Source organism: Bos grunniens, chromosome 4, assembly GCF_055505025.1.
Source record: "Bos grunniens cultivar Pamir isolate PY7600 chromosome 4, Bosgru_T2T1.0, whole genome shotgun sequence".
Taxonomy (NCBI): domain Eukaryota; kingdom Metazoa; phylum Chordata; class Mammalia; order Artiodactyla; family Bovidae; genus Bos; species Bos grunniens.
In genome coordinates this window covers 3,971,903-3,995,539 of record NC_141168.1, presented here as the reverse complement: position 1 = coordinate 3,995,539, position 23,637 = coordinate 3,971,903, and the positions used below count along the sequence as shown (strand labels likewise).

The 23,637-nt window shown below is 46.0% G+C and overlaps 1 protein-coding gene across 4 annotated transcripts in view; it reads left to right on the top strand.

The window, feature by feature from the left end:
- DPP6 (dipeptidyl peptidase like 6) overlaps nt 1-23,637 on the top strand; it is an 801,122-nt gene that overhangs the window by 119,261 nt on the left and 658,224 nt on the right. Inside the window, exon 1 of one of the 4 annotated variants that reach the window (XM_086394729.1) lies at nt 9,680-10,040. The exons of the other annotated variants lie outside the window; for them this stretch is intronic. Coding sequence (XP_086250855.1) covers nt 9,990-10,040 — 51 coding nt within the window. The 5' untranslated portion in view covers nt 9,680-9,989. Of the gene's footprint in view, nt 1-9,679; nt 10,041-23,637 lie in introns of those variants that run through there. 4 annotated transcript variants of the gene reach the window in all.

Genomic DNA, 23,637 nt, shown 5'->3' with positions numbered 1-23,637 from the left:
GGCGGATTCTTTACCAGCTGAGCCACAAGGGAAGCCCAAGAATACTGGAGTGGGTAGCCTATCCTTTCTCCAGCGGATTTTCCCAACACAAGAATCAAACCGTGGTCTCCTGCATTGCAGGTGGATTCTTTACCAGCTGAGCTAAGAGGGAAATATGTATTCGATTTCCATGGAATAAGATGAAGTTAATTGACATTTCAGGAATATATGGCAGAGTTCCATCTTAGAAATCTGCCCTCACCAACTGAATTGAGTGAAAATGTAAGTTTTAATTCAGTGCTACCAGCAAAAGACTTTCTGGAAACCAACTGCATTTTCAGGAAATAAGTGAAAAGTGTGGAGTTCTATGGATCACCTCACATTTATTGACTCAGAATCTCCACAGATATGGGCAGGGAGTGTGGTGTTTTCCAAAAAAAAAAAAATTGAAGTAAATGGAAAAGATAAGTATGTTTAGTGAAAGTTTTGTTTGTGTGTGTGTGTGTGCATTTTCACAGGTGTGCATACATGATCACCATGTAAATGATGACAAAGATCATAGATATTTGAGAAACACTGCTCTAATCTGACCCTGTGAATTTCAAACCTTTGTCTGGTACTCTCTGATCAACTGGATCTCCTCTACACATACTTCCTGTCTGCTTGCCTGGCTGCCGGTTACCAGGCAACGCTGTAAACAGTGGTGCAGGCAGGGCGCAGAGGAGACCTCACCAGCCACGGAAGAGAGTCTCAGGGACATGCTTCCTTCCATCTGGGGACCCGTTCAGTGTGACACGGGAAACATTCACTGTGTTCAGTAGAGGATAATGTTCCTTTGAGCATTTCCCAGAGATAAATACGTACAAAATAGAGGAAGCTGGCTGTAGATGTATAGAAATGGACGTCTTGCTTATAGGATAAGGTAGTGAATGATGCAGAGCAATCATGCCGTGTAAGGAAAGTGTCTTCAGTATTATCTTCAACAGTGAGACATGGTGAGAAAGGAAGCTTAAGCAATGGGAGTTAAAGTGATATGCTGTCTTCAATCCAGGCTTCAGAGAAAGGCAAGGAGGAAAGCCAGAATGCCTATATAGTGTTTTGGGGTTTTTTTAAGACTGATTGATTGATTGATTTTTGGCAGTGTTGGGTCTTCCTTGCTGCGGGCAGACTTTCTCTAGTTGCGGTGAGCGCGGCGCTGCTCTGCACTGAGGTGCGAGGGCCTCTCATTGCAGTGGCGCCTCTCCTTGCAGAGCATGGGCCCTGGGCACGTGGGCTTCAGTGGTTGCGGCCCCCCAGCTCAAGAGCACAGGCTCAATAGTTAATGGCGTGTGGGCTTAGTCACCCCACCCCATGTGGGATCTTCCTGGACCAGGGATCAAACCTGTGTCCCCAGGATTGGCAGGAGGATCCTTACCCATTGGACCACCAGAGAGGCCCCATGTAGTTTTAAAAACTGGAAGTGGTGATAAAGGAAAAAAAGGATGAAGGGATGCTAAGGAAAGCTGGAGTGGGACTAGAGCTGAAGGGTGTTTGCAGATGTGTCCAAACCCTTACCAAGGACCCTGCCCCCGAGTGAGCATGGTTTGGAGTCACTGGGTGAATTTGCTGATGATTTTCCCTAGAAAGGGGGACATTTGTTTCTTGGAACTTTTTGGCCATACCCTGCTGCATGTGGGATCTTAGTTCCCCAACCAGGGATCGAACTTGCACCCCCTGCATTGGAAAGCCAAGCCTTAACCACTGGATCACCAAGGAAGTCTCTGTTTATATTTTTTAAAGAATCATCTCTGGTATGAATAATTGAGATTGGTTTTAAAGAGAAGTGCTTCCCTGATGGCTCAGACGGTAAAGAATCTGTCTGCAATGCAGGAGATCCGAATTTGATCCCTGGGTCTGGGAGATCCCTTGGAGAAGGGCGTGGCTACCCGCTCCAGTATTCTTGCCTGGAGAATTCCACGGACAGAAGAGCCTGGCGGGCTACAGTCCATGGGGTCACTAAGAGCCAGACACGACTGAGAGACCAACACTTGGAAATGAAGAGCTCTTCCCTTACCCAAACTTGCCTGCCTTGCCAGCCAAGGTGGTGATGGCAATGGTGCTCAAGTACTCTGCAAAGTATCTGTAGTGCCTGGAATAACACACTGACACACAGAAAGTAGTATCTTTGGCAGTAAAGAAAAATGAGGCTCAGAGAGGAAAGGTAAACACACCGTAATCGTAACTGTGAGAGCTGAGGCAGGAACACCAAGGCCCTGACTCCCCGTCCAGGGCTCTTTCTAGGGAACCACACTGCCTGCATCCGAGCATCCAGCCCTCTGACCAGCCAGGGCCCCTCCCAGAACACCAAGAGGTGAGCACGCCCAGATCGTGAGAGTCAATTTCAAGTCTTAGTGAGACTTCATGCCCACAGAAGGGAGAATTTGCACACTTCTGGTCAATGAGCTTTGAAGAACAAAAGGTCACTGCCAATTTGGAGACAAAACCTTTGCAGAGACAACATCCTGCAATTGCTGCCCGGAGGTTAACCTTCACCGTTTGATCAGGAAGCAAAGAAGTCGTTGTTGAGCAAACTCTGAAATACCTGAGGCCTCAAGGATCCCCACGCCCCTTTTAAAGTGCTTTCATGCTGACCATCATCATATTATTGTTTTCTTTGGCTCACCTCTTCAGTCTCTGACCACAAAGCCAAAAGCCACAGGAAGGCAGGAAAGTACAACAAATGGACTTTCTCTACCCATCCCTCGCAGACATGTTGTAGTTTTAGGAAGTCAGGGCTACTTACAGAAAGAACTCTCCGGAAGACACTGACTCTAGGTAAAGCCTCTGTTTCAATGCACTTCTAAAGGCAGGACCTCAACCACAGGTCTCTGTAGATGAGAAGGAAGTCATCAACTATGACTCTGTCCTGCAAGGTATAGCTAACATTCATATAGAATTCTGCAAGTAAAACAAATTATTGGAGTATAGTTTCTTTCAATGTTGGGTTAGTTTCTGCTGTAAATCAAAGTGAAGCAGCCACACACATATACATATATTCCCTCTTTGTCACCACAGAGCATTGGGCAGAGTTCCCTGCTGTCTATTTAATACACACTAGTGTGTATATAGTCAATATAGTCAATCTCAGTCTCCCAGTTCATCCCACCCCCATTTTCCTCCTTGAAACCCATGTGATTGATGTCTACATCTGGGTCTCTATTTCTGCTTTGTAAATAAGATTATCTATACAATTTTTTTCAGATTCCACATATATGTGTTGTATAATAACACATTGGTCTTTCTCTTTCTGACTTACTTCATTCTGTATGACAGTCTCTAGGTCCGTCCACATGTCTGCAAATAACCAAATTCTATTCTTTTTTTGGTGAAGTAGTATTCTATTATATTATGTACGACGTCTTCTTTACCCATTTATCTGTCGATGGACATTTAGGTTGTGTCTGTTTCTTGGCTATTGTAAATACTGATGCCATGAAAAGACCCCTGTCTCATTCTGTGACAGCCCTTTTCAGTTTATGTCTAAGGGTCCCATTCTGGGCGGGGAGGTTGGAGAGCCTTTGGAAGCAGTATGAGAAGAAATCGCCCCAGACCAAAAAGAGCAGTTGGCATGACTGCCTGGAGCAGCGTCTGTGTGTTGATTCAAGATGGAGCCCAAGGGAAGCGGCATGACCCCGAGGGGAAGGCTTGATGGTGCCCTTTTGGAGACCGAGTCCTGGGCTGCTTGGCGCATAGCCCCTCCAAAGTGTTCTGTGTCCCCCGGCAGCCCCAAAGCAGCAGGATTACCACACTTAAAGGAATGATGCAGAAAGACATAACATCCTGTAACCCGTGACAAATGGCCTGAAGGCCCCTCCCTGGGCTTTAGCACTGCAGAAACCCGCAGACCTGGACCAGTCCTGGGGGGATCCCTAGTGGTGAGCAAGACTGAGCTGCCTCTCATTCTGTCGGACAGAACATCAGATATTATAAAGAAAATAAGGATTAGGTATTCTTGCACACCTGAATTTGTAGATTACTGCAGAGCAAAGAGAGGCTAAAATGAAGGTTCAAGATGGTAGTGCAGTGTGTTTATGTAAAGCTTGAGTGAAGAATATTTAAGTGGCCAGTGGAGTCAGATTCGACACTGTGTGTCTTGAAATGGTTATTTATGTTGGATTGGACGCCATAGATCTGGGTGTTGATATTCTGGAGGGAAATTCTTGGCTCCCTAAAATCCAGTCATTCTGAATAAAAGTGATTACTTCATGATTGTTCTGAAAATCAAATAATAAGTAATCTATAATTATCTATAACTCAGGGGAGACTATACAGCTTTTGTTAACCATGACCTCCAGCTCCCTCGCCCATCAAACCAGAATCAGTCACGGCTGTCACCTCCTTTTCCCCCCAAAATCAAAACCCTAGTTTGGTTGTAAGGCTTATTGTGTCTTACACATGCTAGTAATCACTGGCTTTCCCTGGGAAGCCGACCTGATTTTATGTCACATACATCTTTTGAAAATGTAAAACAACATTCTTAGTTGTTTATCTTCTGTGTCATCTCTCATTCAGCAGTATTACACAGTATTTTGTGATCGCTTTGAGCCTATTCACTTTAGACCATTTTAATAAGGTGAAAATTTAAGTGAAGATAGACTCACTTATTTAAAAATCAATAAATTATTCATGTTATGTTTGAGAACATTTAAGCTAAAAATGACGTTGCAATTCTTGGTTTGCCTGCAATGTCACAGAGACTTGGAATCCCACAAGCCGATTCTGATTTAAAACATTGAAAAACCCTTTCTTTGTAGAAATGCAGGGAAGCCCAAGGTACTTTTGAAAATATGGCTTATTAACAAAATATGTGAGTTCTATATCCTTTTCTTAGAAGTCACACGGATCACAAAACTACAAACGACTTGAAAAATATATGATAACCATGGCAGAATATCATTTTGTAAAGCTTTATATGGTGAAGAATGAGACCTATGTTTTCTTCCCCAGATTTTCCAGTGACTTAAAGTTCTTCTGATGGGAAGGTTCTCCATGGTCTGTTTCCAGGGTTATAGATCCATCATACCTACCTTTCCAAAATCATATAAACTCAAGCTCACGTTATTTTTATCAGCCAGGAATTAAATATTAATCAGCTTTTCTCAGTGCTTAGCCCACAGGTCTTACTTCAAAGACTTTTTAAAGGGGAAATACTAGAAGTCACGTCCGCTGGCCTGGAATCATTTTGTCAGCAGTATCGGTTCCTGTAGCTCTCTGTGTTGCTTAACTTATGACTTAAATGGAATGTTGAAGAGCCCTGAATGTATTAACTTGCTCTGTTTCCATATTGACATGATATATAAATGACGTACAGACCCCATGCATTTCGACTCCCAAATACAGGCCACAGTCCTTGAAAATGGCTTGTGAGAGCTTTCAAATTCCAGTAAAATCTTTACACTCATAAGATTATGACCACTTCTTTATCTCGGTTTTTTTTTTCTCCAATTAAAATAATGTCTTGCTGCTGCTGCTGCTAAGTCACTTCAGTCATGTCCGACTCTGTGCGACCCCATAGACGGCAGCCCACCAGGCTCCCCCGTCCCTGGGATTCTCCAGGCAAGAACATTGGAGTGGGTTGCCATTTCCTTCTCCAATGCATGAAACTGAAAAGTGAAAGTGAAGTCGACCAGTTGAGTCCAACTCTTAGCGACCCCATGGACTGCAGCCTACCAGGTTCCTCCGTCCATGGGATTTTCCAGGCAAGAGTACTGGAGTGGGGTGCCATTGCCTTCCCCGAAATAATGTCCTACTGCACTTCAAATAGGAAGAGGATACTGCTGTCCAGACGGTGGTGACTGGGTATAATTTGAGAGGCATTCAAAGTCTCCCCACCCCTCTACATCCCAACGGTAACTCTTTGCCCTCGCCTGCTCTGGGGCCAGGAATTTCCCAGTATTGGTTTTGAGTGAAACATCAGAGTCTCAAATATGAATGACCTAAATATCACTGACCCATCAGTGACAGCTGAAAGTTAGTGTCCTGAGCCCTCTCTCCCTCCATCCGATGGCGGGGAAGACGCCAAGCTCACCGCATGAGGCTTCTCCTGGACACAAGTGGCGGACAACGTACAGCTTTGTTTACAAATATGTTCAGGATAGAAGGTGCTACCGGTTCAGTCACTCAGTTGTGTCCAGCTCTTTGCAACCCCGTGGACTGCAGCACGCGGGCCATCAAGTCAGTGATACCATCCAACCATGTCATCTCTGTCGTCCCCTTCTCCTCCTGCCTTCAGTCTTTCCCAGCATCAGGGTCTTTTCCAGTGAAGGTGCTAGACTATTAGCTTATAAGCCCTCACTTGGATCCCTTACTTCTGTATGTGGACTTAAATCGTGCCTCTCCATTTTATCTTTTTAATTTTTATTTTTATTGAAGTATGGTTCATTTAAAGTATTGTGTTAGTTTCAGGTATACAATAAAGTGGTATATATATATATAAGCTTTCCTGGTAACTCAGTGGTAAAGAAGCCACCTGCTAATGCAGGAGACATGAGTTCAATACCTGGGTTGGAAAGATCCCTGGAGAAGGGAATGGCTACCCACTCCAATATTCTTGCCAGGGAAATCCTGTGGTTAGAGGAGCCTGGCAAGCTACAGTCAGTGGGGTCGCCAAAGAGTCGGACACGACTTAGGAACTAAACAACAAGTATATGTGTGTGTGTCCTTTTTCAAATTTTTTTCTTTATAGATTATTACAAGGTACTGAGTATAGTTCCCTGCGCATGCACGCTAAGCCGCTTCAGTCATGTCTGACTCTGTGCGACCCTGTGGACGGCAGCCCACCAGGCTCCTCTGTGCGCGGGATTCTCCAGGCGAGAACACTGGAGTGGGTGCCCTTTCCTCCTCCTGTAGTTCCCTGTGCCATACAGTAAGTCCTCGTTGGTTTTCTACTTTATATACACTAGTCTCAGAGAAGGCGATGGCACCCCACTCCAGTACTCTTGCCTGGAAAATCCCATGGGCGGAGGAGCCTGGTGGGCTGCAGTCCATGGGGTCGCTGAGGGTCAGACACGACTGAGCGACTTCACTTTCACTTTTCACTTTCATGCATTGGAGATGGAAATGGCAACCCACTCCAGTGTTCTTGCCTGGAGAATCCCAGGGACGGGGGAGCCTGGTGGACTGCGGTCTATGGGGTCGCACAGAGTCAGACACAACTGAAGCAACTTAGCAGCAGCAGCAGCAGTATATATCTGTTAATCCCAAACTCCTAATTTATCCCTCCTCCCTTCCCGCTTGGTAACTGTAAGTGTGTTGTCTGTGACTGTGAGTTCCTTTCTATTTTGTGAGTCACTCATTTGTATCTTTTTCTTAGATCCCACATGTAAGTGATGTCTTAAGGTGTTTGTCCTTCTCTGACTTACTTCGATCACTATGACCATCCATGTTGCTGCAGGTGGCATTATCACATCCTTTTCTTGAGGGGTGGCTCATTCATGGAGTGTCTGATCCTGATCTCTGGGGTCAGCCTCGTGGCTCTCAGTCTGGCTGTTGAGGGGTGATCCTGCCTGGGTTCAGGAGGGTGAACAACCTGATCTTCTGACTTTAAAAACTGCAGAGTAGCACCACACATCAAAACCTCGACAGTTTCGTTCTGGGATAATTGCTGATTGCTTTGGGAGAAGACAAACTAAGGAAATGATTGACAAGTCATCACAGTCAGTGTAGGCTAGGTTATGCTTCAGTAACAAACACACCCCGGAGCTCCAAGGCTCAAGGAAGAAGAGCCACATGTCTGTCGCAGGTCTCACCTCCTCACCCATCGCCATATCAGAGTGAGAGTGTTTTGCACTGGCAGGGTCAGGCCTGATGTGGAAGTGGCATGTTGCTTCTTTCCAGAGCTCACCGACCAGACCCGTCACGTGCTTCCCACCTATCAAAAGGGACCAGGAATGATCCCGTGATGTGTGCCCAGGGATGCTGAGCCAAAAATATTCAGCAACCAGCACTATCCACACAGTGGATCATCGTATGATGTATAAAGGAGAGATGAATCTTCAGGCAGCTTCCAGAAAGGAGCCACTCCTGGTACTCTGTGATGACAAGGAGGTTTCAACCCATGTCTCCCGGTGCTGTCTGATCCAGCATATTTCCCATATTACCAACCCAGTGCTGCCTCTCCGTGAGGATAGGTCCTCATCCAGCAGCTGAGGGATGAAGAGGAAGAGCACAGATGCAGCCATTCCTCGTGTTCTCCTGCCCTTGCAGCCTGGTCTAATGGTGTTATCTTGGAAGCAGGCTTCCTATTCGATTCCTCTGTCTCCAGAATCTTCCTTCCTCACTGCTCTTTCCTTCTGTGCCCTTGGGCACTTATCTTGAATCCAGAGACGGTGTTCTTCCTGGCAGTTGCTCTTTGGGGTCAAGGTGAGGCTGGTCTAAAGACCGATGCTCCCAGTGGTGGAATTCACTTCTCCAGCACAGACGCTTATGCCCTGTGTGAGCATGATTCCATCTGCCCACTGGAATCCCCAGTCTCCGATTCCTTCTGGCCTTCCTCACTCTTCTCTCTTCTTCCTCCTCCCTTCCCTTGCTCTTTGTGGTTTAGTGAAGCTGATTTTCTCGAGATATTTGGCTCATTCCTTTTATCCCAGGCTCTAAACCACCCTCTAAATGTGTTAGTTTCACAGTACTAATTTCCTATAACAAGAGAATCCCCCAGAAATGAGTTCACTGTGTCCTACCTGATGATGAAAGACAAGAGGTGGTGGTGGGGAGTGGAAGTCACTGTTCAGATGAGGCTCCTCACCTTGGAAAAGGCATCTGGGTATGAATTATCTAACAGTGTTCAGTCCTTCAGGCTAAATTTCTGTAAGGGTAGAATCACCTCAGAGAAGTCTCTCTTCCAGGTTGATGATGGGAACACCTGAGTGCAGCCCAGACAGTCTTGGGGCTCCCTGATGTACATTCCTCCCTGGCTCCATCTCCTCCTTGCCTCCATCACTGACTGTTCTCAGGGTCCCCACGCTGAGCTGGGTGCTGGGTAGAACGCTAAGAGACCCTGGTCCAGCCTCTGCCCCTGAGAAGCTCTTGGTCTCAGAGGTGGGCTGGTCTGTTCAGGAGAGAATGGCAGGTCATTAAATTGCTACAACACCAGACTGACTGCAAACATCCCAGTCACAGAGCTGGCTTCTGTGTGCTCACACAGGAGTGCCCAGCATGGAGCTGGCATACACAGAACATGTCTGGGATGAATCTGTTACAGGACGGGAGTAGAAGTGAGCACAATGAACTCTGGGTCTGTCCCTCTGCCTATGGCTCCTCTCTGCTGGGGGCCCTGAGATGTGGGGGTGGGGGACTTCTGTAGATACATTCTTCCATATCCAGAACACCACTTAGTACAGCTCTGAAATACCTGTTCTCTCTGCATACGATCGAGTGGATAAGGACCAAATCTCTCTTTCCCTGAGTAGATGGAGCCAACCTAGCATCAGCATTTACCCTTTATCAGGAATTAGGGCCCATATTCTGCACCTGCCCCTGGTCAGAACCCAGAACAAGAAGGCAGGGCCAGCGGGGCCAGCATGGGGACCCTCTGCCTCAGGCAGGCTGAACATTTTGAGCTGAGACGATCATTAGTGTCTGGCTTTCCCAGAGCAGAATGTGATCTCTGATTTAGCCCAGGTGAAGTAAGAAGCAGAAAATAGGGCCATGGGAAGAACACCTCCTGTTCTGCGCCAGGGAAGGCTGCTCTGGGGTATCTGCCAACACCCAGGTCTTCCCTCTGCCCCCCATCGGCCGGTTGAGGGGTCTCTCCACTCCTCTGTGATCCTCAGAGGCTGAGACTGTCCTGTGCAGCTATTGGTTGCTTTGTGCTGAGCGGAGGACTCTGTGGTTGTTGGAAAGCGGTATTAAAAGCCAAGGAGTGTCTCTGGTTGCCAGACTCCCCGGGCATCAGCCCTCACTCCGCTTCACGTCAGCCCAGGGAGTCCCTCCGTCTTCCTGGCCGATGCACCTCCGTCCGGCGACACACAGAGATGAGCATGTCCAGACTGCCCAGAGTGAGCAGATTAAAGCAGTTTTGGAGGGTGAGTAAAAGGACACAAATCAACTTACTGGAGGGGAGAGGGAGTTTAATTCCTGAAAGGAAAATTAAAAAGCTAAGCTGCTCGGGGGGGTGTGCTGTGCGGTATTCGAATTATCTTCCAAAGCTCACGTGGGGGGATTCCACTGTGCGTGCTTGATGTCTTGCCCAAGGTTCCGAATTTAATTTTAGCTAATCTGCAGCAGATGCAATCAGCAGTCAGTTCAGCTTGGGGTGTTTACTCCCAGCAAAAGTTTTCTAGAAACGGCAGTCTAGAATCTGGGCTGCTGCCTGATGGCGGAGTATATTTACTGCCCCCGCCCCCACGTATCAGCCGGCGTGTTCTGGTCTTAGCCTCTGGGAAGAGTGTCGAAAGTGATGGCTAACAGATAAAATCCTGTGGAAGTGAGGTCTCTGTGTGTTTTCTTCCCAGCTATAGAATTTATCAGAAGCCCTGGGTGATTAGAAGGGAAAAAGCCAAAGAATGTTCAAGCTTTGTGTGGTGCTATTAAAGCATTAGAGAGTCAAAGGCAATTGTAATCACCAAGCTTCAAACATGAGATATGGACTGTAGATGGTTACCATAATCCTCTGTCACAAGGGAATTGGTGTCAAGCCAGCCTCATAACAGCCGGCTCCTGGAATTTCAGCTTTTGCCCCTCCTCATGGAAGGACAAAGCATCTGTGGTGATCATGGCTCTTTTTCGGTTGTCAGAATCTGGATTCAGAGCAACAAGTATTCCTTCCTGAGTAGTTAAGGTGGGATTCCGGGAGGTGGGGAATGTCCATGCCTTCCAGCAATCAGTCAAAACCCTCAAGTGTTTAGCACCTGGGAAGGAACACATGACCCTGAAGGTGATTTTCAGTCCTTAATACGAAATGCAGAAAATGTGGGTGAGTTTCCACCTTGCCTGACGTTATTTGACTCTGATTTTTGAGTGTGTACGGGTGCCCTGATAGAAACCACTTCCTTAGATGAATAAGCAACAGGGAGTCATGCGTGGAACGCATCTCGGACTGTAGGTGAACTGCTCTCCGTCCTGTGTGATGCTCTGAGTCACTGGGGAAGGGCCTGATGTGATAGATGTGCTTAGCCAATCACTTAGCAAGTCAGGATATCTCTCTATCTGAACTTGGAATGAACGGATAATGTGAGTTTGCCAGGAGTTGTGAAATTACTTCTTAAGCCAGAATCTACATTCACCTGGGTGGAGCCAAAACAATTCCTCCTCAAACAGAAGACTATGTGTAATATGTAATGTATGTATGTGCATGCATACGTGTGTGTAGGTATTTCATCTGAGCAAAGAAGAGCTTGTTGAAAATATTTCAGTGATGAAACTAGAGAAGCACTATATGGTCCCTGCATAGCCCTGGGCTGAAGGTTTTCTGGGATTAGTCTCTTGATCTTGGGCAAAAGTGCTTAAGGCCCTTCATTTCCCATCTGAAGAGGGAGTGGTTCCATCCAGCCCTGGGAGTTAATCTCAGCACATGGAAGACAGGTTACTCTCTGCCCCCGATTCACCCAGTATCTGTCTGGATTGTTTCTCAGAAAGGTTCATGGTGGAGTGTCCTTTCCTCTTTCACAGACGGTTTCATTTTAGCTATTAACACCTCCAGTGATCTAGAAACATTGTGTCTGACACCCCAGAGCTTCAGATGAACCCCTCAGGAAGCTGCATCTGGAAGGGGGCCCCTTTGCGCCATCTGATGCACATAGACTCACGAACTAACGGCAGTACCTTGGCCCTCTTCGCTGGAAGGAGGCCTCGGATCGATGTAAAAAGACATCCAGGGTTTCACGAGCCAAAGGCACAGTGCAGATGAGGAAGCACATTCTAAATAATCTGAGAACTTCCTTCATTATTTAGAGATGGGGATTTAAATGGGTGATGTAATTACTCTGTAGTCTCAATTCTGAATTATTCATCCCCCTTTTCTTGGTCATTTTATGCTAATAGCTCAGCCTATTGTTAATAAAATTTTTAAAAATCAGAGATAGATTCGAAAACAGTTTCAGAGAACGGATGGAGAAGACCCTGAATGGTGAGCAGCCTTGTAGCATCACAGGCAAACGGCAAGGCTAATTGTCCAGTTTCCTCCAATTTGCCAGCATCTCAAGGTGGGCTGGATGAACCCCCTCCCATCTCCCCCAGCCCAGTGCCACCACATAGTCCAGTGAAAACTCCTCCAAGGATCCTGGCAGTTTTGAAGGGGATGTGTCCTGGTAGTCTGCAGTCAGGATCAATGGCAGTCCACTCATGATTACTTCTGTAATTTTATATTTTGTTATTGGTGGTGGTCGTTCAGTCACTAAGTCGTGTCCAACTCTATGGGACCCCATGGACGGCAGCACGCCAGGCTTCCCTGTCCTTCACTATCTCCTGGAGCTTGCTCAAACTCATGTCCGTGGAGTCAGGGATGCCATCCAACCATCTCATCCTCTGTCTTCCCCTTCTCCTCCTGCCCTCAGTCTTTCCCAGCATCAGGATCTTTTCCAGTGAGTCGGCTCTTCGCATCTAGTGGCCGAAATATTGGAGCTTCAGCTTTAGCGTCAGTCCTTCCAATGAATATTCAGGGTTGATTTCCTTTAGGGCTGACTGGGTATTGGTAGCAAGGGGAAATAAGAGGGGGGTTGGGTTGTTTCAACAAACCCAGGCCTGGTCCACCTGCAATAGTCAGAAATAGAACACTTTGGGAATGGCTGCTTTAAATGGCCCTGCTGTTTAGACTGCATGCATGCCGTGGCCAAGTGATGGTTTGTTTTCACAGAAAATCTGTGAATCCAGTTATCGAATGCCAACCGAAGGCATGTGATGTTTAATGACATGACATGTTTAATGACAGACATCTGTGCACCAGAAAAGCTGGTCCAGTTCACCCGAGGAGGCGAAACAGGTTGTTTGTTTTGTCCCCGTGGACTCTCTATTACTGCCGACAGTGACAGCAAACAGGCCCTCCCCGAGAACTGTGGCATAGCCACGCTCCCGAGAGGCCCTGCCGTCTCCTACAGCAGTGGGCAGGGTGCAGGGATTCTGCCACAAGCCCGTCTTTCCCAGGGTTTTGTCCAAAAGGGTCATTTTACCTCCCTGAGTATTGGTTTTCTCACCTGTAAAACTGCGAAGAAGAGTGTAGATCAGATTAGCGTGATTCTCTGTCTGGGTAGTAGAAGATAATCTCCCAGAAAGCTTTTTTTTTTCAACTATGCCCAGGCTCTGCCCTACTCCAATTAACTCAGAGTCACTGCAGGTGGAGTCTCTGATGTCAACATATTTTTTTCCAAGCTCCGCAGCTCATTCTAATGCTGCTGCTGCTGCTAAGTCGCTTCAGTTGCATCCGACTCTGTGTGACCCCATAGACGGCAGCCCACCAGGCTCCCCCGTCCCTGGGATTCTCCAGGCAAGAACACTGGAGTGGGTTGCCATTTCCTTCTCCAATGCAGGAAAGTGAAAAGTGAAAGTGAAGTTGCTCAGTCGTGTCCGACTAGCGACCCCATGGACTGCAGCCCACCAGGCCCCTACATCCATGGGATTTTCCAGGCTAGAGTACTGGAGTGGGGTGCCATCACCTTCCCCATCATTCTAATGGGCAACCAGAATCAAGAACAATTGTATTATGTGAAGGTCCTTCCCGAGCTCTCACATTCTGTATACTAAGATCCTAATGGTTATTTCTCAAGATGAAAGCACTACAGTTTGTATTGTGGTTCGGGTGGTTCCTAATATTCTGTTCATTTCAAGAGAGGATGAGTTGGAAGTGGTACAGTGAAACTTACGAAGGCCTTCAATCCCCCAAAGTGGCGTTTCAGGCTGAAGACTTCGAATATCCTCAGTGTGGACAAAGCATCTAATGGCCATCTGAATTTTTAATTCCCTGATGGGATATTTTCAGTCCTAAGAGCAGTGAACTCTAGTTTCAAAGAAATAAAACCAGCGAAAATAATATACTTTCTCTCAAATCCAGGCTTGTCTTTCTTGTCACTGAGGTCTAAGACAGTGTTAGGGATACAAAAATTAAGAAGACACAGTTCTTGCTTTAATTAATTTATAATCCAGTAGGGGTGAGAGAAAAAGAAATAGTGGATTGTGGCTTCGGGGTATCTAAATCTGATGTTGTTAGTGCAATTTTCCAGTCTCAAAAACTTGGCTGATGCGTTCAGAACTAGACAGAAGAGCCCTACCGCTATCTTTTGCACATTTAAAGGTAGTTGAGTTTGCGGGGTAAACATTTCATTCATCTGTCCACATTTCTTTGGGACAAAAAGATGTCTAATAAGCACACACACTCCCACACCTATACCCATAGATACTCTGAAAGCCCAAAGCATTTATACTGATGTTCAGCTAACATTAATGCATTTAAATATGCAATCCCACATCTATGCATTTCAATAAGAGAATATGGGGACCTCCCTGGCAGTCCAGTGGTTACTACTCTGCACTTTGACTGCTCGGTACCCAGGTTTGAACCCTGATCCAGGAACTAAGATCCTGTAAGCATGTGGCCAAAAAAAATAAGAAGCAAACAAACCACAGCGGGATATTGCCTAAGTCATGGCACAAATGTGAAGAGCAATTTAAAGCCCCCGATAACGTTTGGCTCTTCCCCTGGACTGTTCGGAGCAGCTCCCGGGTCGTGATTTGAGTCTTCCTGCGCCCGGTCAGCTCCGTGTCTGACTCTCAGTCAAGCTTTCTTCAGATCTCAGGGAAAAAATTGTCTGAGTCCTTGGAATCTAATTGTGTCTTTGCCCCCGGGAGTTGCGTTTAATAGGGGAAGCCCTTTCCGCTCTGTGAACCTTTGCGTCTTGTCTGTGATGGGATGAGGTTAGACCAGGTTTCCGTAGATCGTCTAATGTCCTGTGATTCTACCTCCAAACCATTTTCTTCAGGTTGTTAGGAAATCAGAAAGACTATTTTAAAGCTGGTCATCCAAAGAGGAAGTCAGACAGGGTAGCAATTCCTTCTCCTCCAAAAACTAACCAATCCACCAACCCACCTGGGTAATCTAGTTGAAAAGGCAACAGCATTGCAGACAAATCAGAATTTGAATCCAGATTCTCCCATCACCTCTCTGGGTGAAAGGAGGCAGGTGTTGAGCTCTCTGAACCCAAATTTCCTCCAGTGTAACGTGAAGCTGGTAATATTGTTTATACTCTAAATGTTTTGGGGTGAAGATTAAATTAGATAATATATATATATACACACACACATACAGTATCTATGGAGCTTCCCAGGTGGCTCAGTGGTAAAGAATCCACCTTCCAATGCAAATAGATGCAGGAGACATGGGTTCAATCCCTGGGTCAGAAAGATCCCCTGGAGGAGGAAATGGCAACTCACCCCAGTATTCTTGCCTGGGAAATCCTATGGACAGAGGAGCCTGGCAGGCTACAGTCCATGGGGTCCCAGAATTGGACACAACTGAGCAACTGAGCATGATACAGCATCTTTGAAAGTACTAGAATATGGTGGGTGCTCAGTTAGTGATGTCCAGGACACCTTCACTTGTTTGAGGGAGGCTGACTGCACTCATCCCAATGGGATTTTTGCTCCAGGTCACAGCGGAGGTCCTAGGGTTGCAGACGTGTTGAAGAAGGAAAATACGATTGGTTTGGCCAAAAAGTTTGTTTTCTATTAGATATTATGGAAAAACCCAAACAAACTTCTTGTCCCACCCAATACCTCCTGGCCCCCCAAGAGTGTGGAGTAAATGATGTCACGACACAAGCTTCCCTCAGCCACTTCCCCCTCCCCCCTTTCATGTATCTCTGGGTTGAGACCTATGAGACTCTCCCTGTATTTGAATTTCTCTTTGTGGCCTGCCTTTTATTTTAGTGTGTCTCTTCCTTGCAGACCAGAGCAACTGCTCTCAGCTCTTGAAGGAAAGCAAGCTAGAACACGCTTGAGCAGTTGTACTTCTCAGAGTCTCTAGGCTTCCACTCACTGGTGAGGTTGTGCAGTCAGGCATTTAGACATCAGGTAGACCCAATCACGGCTCTTTATTGGCCTCCAATCCTGTCCCTTTATAGAAAGTTCTTTGCTTCTTGTTAACCAACACTCAAAAATTATTAATTTGGCTCTTTATTCGTGAACATTAAAAGCTGGAAGTTAATAAATATTTTATGATCCTGAAGCTAAAATGCATATCTGATTGATATTGAGAGATAAAGAATGGAGGGCAGGAAAAAGACCTCCTCTTTCCTGAACTTGCAAAATCAATGCAAAGTGGGCTTTCTCTCACCTATTAATGCTGGCTGGAGCAGGAGGTCTGTGGAGCCGTGCTGCCTGAAATCCCGGCGTGGCCCCTGGGAGTCTCCAGGCAGTTACAATGTCACACCTCTGCCTACTCCTCCAGGTGAAGGTGGCTGGAATTCCCATGGGAGGCAGATAGAGTTGATAGCAGCATCAGTGAATCCCGTAATGTCACGATTTCAAAGAAATATATCACAACTCTTCCTTCTCAAAAGGTGATGGATTCCTGGGTTAGAATGTATTTTTGCAAATTAGATGTTAATGTTGAAATAATAAACAGGCAATTCTTTCTACCTTTGTATTCATTGCCAGTGTAAGAAGGGCTTAAGTACACACTTAATTCATACTGGGTCATTTCTTCTGCAAATGTGCTCAGGAACTCAGCTGAGGTGTTGGTTTTCTTTAAAGACTTTTCTCCCTACCCCTAGTGAACCAGAACAGATTCTTTGCATTTGCTATTGATTAAACAGGTAGGTGGACCTTTCTGATAGTCCAAAGGAATGGAACTAGGATAAATAGGACCAATTTTTTTCCCCAAAGCTCTAAAAAGCCCACACATTCACCTTGTGTCCTGGAAAGAGCTGTTACTTTGTGAAGGAAAAAAGCATCAGATAGTTTTTTCATGGGATGGTCGTTCAAAGAACTATTCCTAACCAATGAAATCTTTAAGAAGCCTACACTGCCTCGTGCTCATGTAGGAATCTAGAAAGTTCCTATTTTCAGATGTTTTTGAAATGAAGTATGCTGAATACTTGCAATGGAGGAGTTCATGTATAAGATGTCAATTGTCAGATAATTTGTTTGATAGTTAATAACCAAAAGCAAATGATATGGTTGCAGAGAAACCCAGCAAACAATCTTGGGGACTGGAGAGTCTGTTGATGTTTCATTTTTAGGCAGTAATTTGCTGGGTGGAGACTCTGCTCTGACCGTTGATGGTATTTTCTGCACACATCTGAGGCAAGTTACTGAATGTAAAGACGAGTGTATGAGATACACATCTGTTAGTGCTAGTCTCTCAGTCGTGTCCAACTCTTTGTGACCCAATGGACTGTAGCCCACCAGGCTCTTCTCTCTGTGGAATTCTCCAGGCTAGAATGCTGGAACGGGTAGCTATTCCCTTCTCCAGGGGATCTTCCAGACCCAGGGTTTGAACCCAAGTCTCCTGCATTGCAGGCAGATTCTCTACCATCTGAGCCACCAGAGATACACACAATACTTGTAAGATTTTAAAGTGTCACCATGTAAACATGATTACCAGCATTTTAATGAAGACTAATAATTATCCTTGACAATGAGTACGTAGAAGAACCCACTTTAAGAGGCAAATGGACTTATTTACGGTAAATTGAAGGGTTCCTTAAACACTTTCCCTCAGTTGCCTTATTGGTAAAATGTAATCAGATTCAGTTCAGTTCAGTCGCTCAGTCGTGTCCGACTCTTTGTGACCCCGTCAATCACAGCACGCCAGGCCTCCCTGTCCATCACCAACTCCCAGAGTTCACTCAGACTCATGTCCATCGAGTCAGTGATGCCATCCAGCCATCTCATCCTCTGTTGTCCCCTTCTCCTCCTGCCCCCAATCCCTCCCAGCATCAGAGTCTTTTCCAATGAGTCAACTCTTCGCATGAGGTGGCCAGAGTTCTAGAGTTTCAGCTTTAGCATCATTCCTTCCAAATAAATCCCAGGGCTGATCTCCTTCAGAATGGACTGGTTGGATCTCCTTGCAGTCCAAGGGACTCTCAAGAGTCTTCTCCAACACCACAGTTCAAAAGCATCAATTCTTCAGCACTCAGCCTTCTTCACAGTCCAACTCTCACATCCATACATGACCACTGGAAAAATCCTATAAGATTCTGTGAGAAATTCATGAGATCACCTACATCATGAGCGACCTTGGGAGCTGTCTCATTAACAAGTGCTAGTTTCTCTTTTTCCCTCCTGTGCACACAACCTCTTGTTTAATCTTTAACTACAGCTCATAGGCTGAGGGTGGGTGTACTGACTGAGTATCCTTGAATGGAAGGAAGGAAGGAAGAATGGATCAATGGATGGGTGGATCAATGGATGAGTGAATGGATGGATTGATGGAACTAGCTTACTCCAATTTTTGTCTACATAAAAATCTGTGATTTAGTATGAGTCACCTAGGAATTCATCAAGTCTATTTTTAATCAGTTAGCATGAACTTCAGCCATAATGCTGATATTAACATTACCATATGATCTGAAAACACCAGAAAAGATTCCTTTTCTCTGTTGTTTTCGTTCTTGCCTGGCCCTTCTTTAGAATTATTAACATTATTAGGTAGTTTGGCTATTGGCCTTTATCCAAAAACATTATCCCTGCATTGTTCTGTGTTCACTGTTCAATTTAAGGTAGCCCTTTGCTTTAGGAAGTAGTGTTTCTACTCTGTGTTTATTAGTTAGGAAAAGGATGCAGGAAAAGCCCTAACCATTTAACCTAAGCCTTTTGGGGGCAAATGTTGGTGGATTTCTTTCTATGCTTGAGTATCCTCTTCTGTTTTGAGCTGCAGGAATGATGAGAGGGGAGATAAAGACACATTGAAAGGAGCATCCTTTTAGATCACGAGTCCTTGTCTTTGCAGAGATTTTACTTTTAAATACTTGATTTATTCTTGGCTGTGCTGGCTCTTGCTCGCGGCATGTGGGGCCCTTCCTTGCACGCAGGTGTCTCTCCAGCTGGGGCATGTGGGCTGCTGCACTGGCTCTTGCTCACGGCATGTGGGGCCCTTCCTTGCACACAGGCGTCTCTCCACTTGGGGCATGTGGGCTGCTACACTGGCTCTTGCTCGCGGCATGTGGGGCCCTTCCTTGCACGCAGGCTTCTCTCCAGCTGGGGTATGTGGGCTGCTGCACTGGCTCTTGCTCACGGCATGTGGGGCCCTTCCTTGCACGCAGGCTTCTCTCCAGCTGGGGTATGTGGGCTGCTACACTGGCTCTTGCTCGCGGCATGTGGGGCCCTTCCTTGCACGCAGGCGTCTCTCCAGCTGGGGCATGTGGGCTGCTGCGCTGGCTCTTGCTCGAGGCATGTGGGGCCCTTCCTTGCACGCAGGCGTCTCTCCAGCTGGGGCATGTGGGCTGCTGCGCTGGCTCTTGCTCGAGGCATGTGGGGCCCTTCCTTGCACGCAGGCGTCTCTCCAGCTGGGGCATGTGGGCTTGGTAGCTGCTCCATACAGACTTAGTTGCCCCTGGGCGTGTGGGATCTTAATTCCCTGACCAGGGACTGAACACACGTCCTCTGAATTAGAAGGCAAATTCTTAACCATGGAACCACCAGGAAAGTCCTGCAAAGATTTTAAAAATAAAGTCTTCAACTGAGCAGGCAGTAAAGCATCGAATTTCTTTTTAACATTGAATTTTTTTTTTCCTTTTTTGTTGAACTGGTTAATAGCATCATCTGTTCCTTCACTACAATTCAATTCTTATTTGAGGACCTCACCTACAAACAACAAACTTCTCCTGCCTATAAGATGCCCAAACTTGATTCCTGTAAAAGTTAGCTAATACCTAGTTACCTGTTAATTAGTCGGATACACATTTCAGTTCCTTGACTGTTTCTAGGTATGGAGGTATCATGTCAGCTCTACAGGGCGAATTCAGAAATTTAGCATAAGAACACAGAGAGTGAGATGTGCCAGAGAGAGGCAGGGATAAAATACCCTTGAAACAGGCAAACAGGACAGTTTGTGTGATTTGGAAGCAGGGAGCTTGGAGGAAGACCACAGAGAGGAGATATTTCAACCAGATGCTTAAAATAAGTAAAGAAAAAATTCCCATATAGACCAATGGAGTCCAAGCAGAGAAGACAGCATGATCCGAGGCCTGGAACCACGGACCTTTACGGAAACTTATGCAAACACCAGGGCTTCCCAGGGGGCTCAGTGAGGAAAGAACCTGCCTGCAACACAGGAGACGCAGGCTCGATCCCTGGGTGGGGAAGTCTCTGGGAGAAGGGAATGGAGACCCACTCCAGGATTCTCGCTTGGGAAATCCCTTGGGTAGCAGAGTCTGGTGGGGTACAGTCCATGGAGTCACAGGAGAGTTGGATATGACTGAGCGACTAAGGACGCATGCAGACAAGACTGCTCCCTTCTGACTAGTGAGGCAGGTGTCTACCGGGGGAACTGGGGAGCAGGGGTGACTGAGCCGACCTGGGACCAGGTAGGGACACATCTGAATGAGGTGGCCTAAGGAAGTGGAGACTCACTGAGCTGAGGCCCAGGCATTACTTCAAATAGTAAATTAGTTAGTAGTAAATAGAAGTTAATGCATTTTCGTTTCTGAGTGTCCAGTGAATAACACTTGGAGACAATTCTTCCTATATTTATATATATTTAGGTGAGCAAAGTAGATCAAACCAAGATAAATTTGCCAACATCCATTAGATCATTGAAAAAGCAAGAGAGTTCCAGAAAAACATCTACTTCTGCTTCATTGACTATGCCAAAGCCTTTGACCGTGTGGATCACAACAAACTGTGGAAAATTCTTAAAGAGTTGGGAATACCAGACCACCTGACCTACCTCCTGAGAAATCTGTATGCAGGTCAAGAAGCAACAGTTAGAACTGGACATGAAACAATGGACTGGTTCCAAATCAGGAAAGGAATATGTCAAGGCTGTATATTGTCACCCTGTTTATTTAACTTATATGCAGAGTACATCATGTGAAATTCCAGGATAGATGAAGCACAAGCTGGAATCAAGATTGCCAGGAGAAATACCAATAACCTCAGATATGCAGATGACACCACCATTATGGCAGAAAGTGAAAAAGAACTAAAGAGCCTCCTGATGAAAGTGAAAGAGGAGAGTGAAAAAAATATTCAGAAAACTAAGATCTTGGCATCTGGTCCCATAACTTCATGGCAAATAGATGGGGAAACAATGGAAACAGTGACAGATTTTATTTTGGGGGGCTCCAAAATCACTGCAGATAGTAACTGGAGCCATGAAACTAAAAGATGCTTGCTCCTTGGAAGAAAAGCTATGAACAACCTAGACAGCATATTAAAAAGCAGAGACATTACTTTGACAACAAAGGTCCATCTAGTCAAATCTATGGTTTTTCCAGTAGTCATGTAAGGATGTGAAAGTTGGACCATAAAGAAAGCTGAGTGCCAAAGAATTGATGCTTTTGAATTGTGGTGTTGGAGAAAACTCTTGAGGATCCCTTGGACTGCAAGGAGATCCAACCAGTCGATCCTAAAGGAAATCAGTCCTAAATATTCACTGGAAGGACTGATACTGAAGCTGAAGCTCCAATCCTTTGGCCACCTGATAGGAAGAACTGACTCTTTAGAAAAGATCCTGATACTGGGAAAGATTAAAGGCAGGAGGAGAAGGGGACGACAGAGGATGGCATCACCAACTCGATGGACATGAGTTTAAGCAAGCTCTGGGAGCTGGTGATGGACAGGGAACCCTTCCATGCTGCAGTCCATGGGGTTGCAAAGAGTCAGACATGACTGAGCAACTGAACTGAACTGAAGGTATTTTTACCTTTTCTTTCTGTGGAACAGCTCACCAACTCTGCAGATGCATTGCAGGGTTTGTTATTTGTGGCTGTGCTAAGTTGCTCTGTCGAGTCTGACTCTTTGTGACCGCATGGAGTGTAGCCCGCCAGGCTCTCCTGTCCATGAGATTCTCTAGGCAAAAACACTGGAGTGGGCTGCCATGCTATTTACATGCAAATTTCCATATTATAGAGTGAAAATATTGGAATGATTTTGCTATAAATAAAAACAATACATGTTACTTTGAGATTCCATTCAGGTCTGCTATTGAGTATGACCTGCGTGTGCTAAAAATCTTAGGGGTGATTTAAGAAACGGGAAAATTAGCATTCATATGTGTGATAAATAGACCCCTAATTTTCGTACCCTTTTTGTACATTTTTCGTTTGGTATTGAAAGTCAGAGGTCACAGCAGCTTGTGACTCCATCCTTCTAGAGGCAGATGGCAAGTGCCAGTTGGTAGCTGGCAGGGTTAACCTGTGAAAGAAGGACGAGAGAGGCACTTCACTGAAGTCACATCCTCACGTTCAAGCAGAAGTATTAACATAGGAGGAAAGCAGAGTTATTTCTTTCTCCCTGCTAGGAGGGCTAGGGAAATTGCAGCCTCCCAGCTCACCCTGCTGAGTCGGGATGCACCACAGAGGGCAGAACCCGGCTCCAGGGCAAAAGACAAACAGAAGCCTTCCAGCCTCTGAAGTGTGGTTGCTGTCAGTATGTCAAACAGCAACTTCCCCTGGAAAAGGACCCAGCCGGGGAGTGGAGGTTGAGTTCACTCTGATGGAGTTTAGAACAAAGGGTTACTCATCAGAGAAGCTGCTGAACTGCAGAGAGGCTGTCTGTAGCCTCAGTGTATCTTCTCCCTTGATGAGATCCATTTTTCTTAAGCGTTTTTTATTATGACACGTAGAAAGCCAGCCCGTTTCCAGGTGCTGTTGGTGCTAGTGTTAGAAAAAACCAGTGTATCGTTTTCTTATGATAGAGGCAGCTTATGAGTTCTTGTAGGTACGAGGTAAAGAGACGGGGAAATGAAGATGTCAGAAGGGGCGAAATAAAAGGGAATTATCATAAAAATCTAGCTGGAAAGGCATGGATTGTATGCATATAACTCTGATGGTGTTTTTGAACAGCTTTATTGACCTAAAGGACGTACAATCCACTGCACACCTTTGGGGTGTGTAATTTAATAAGCTTTGGCACGTGTTTACAGCCAGAAACCGACCCTGCAATCAAGATGTAAAATGAACAGACTGTCACCCCTCAGTGTATCCTCGTGTTCCTTCTTCTCGTTCATTTAATGAGTGAATAAGCGAAGTTAGCACATTTCTGTGTTATTGAGACTCCTCTGAATTTCTTGGAGCACCTTTGCGTCTCTGTTGAATGTCGGTTTTCAGGAAGATAATTACCTTTCAGCTGCGTGCTTTCAAGGAGCACCTGGGCTTTATGGCCAAGTGCCAAGCCTACCCAAGGCCTCTGACTTGGATTCATCTGACAACGTGGCTTTCGCCATGCCTCAGCCCGTCAGAAAGCAGCAGGATGCTGGCTCTGTCGGGACCTGTCCCACCTTCCCGGCAGGCTTCAAGGGTCCTCTCACAGTGGTCTCCTGTCCCGCCGTCTAGTGGACCCCAGCCCTTCACTGAAATCCAGCTTGCTCCCCAGATAATCCTGGAGCTTCCTGCCTCCTTGTCTTGCCTGGAAATTCCATGAGATTCAAGGGAAACCTCAATTTTCCTCTCTCTCTCCTCTGTTGCTATGTTTGGGGGCCCTGTTTGAGTCTCCTCCTCCAAGAGGTCCCCCGTTCTGAACTTATTTATA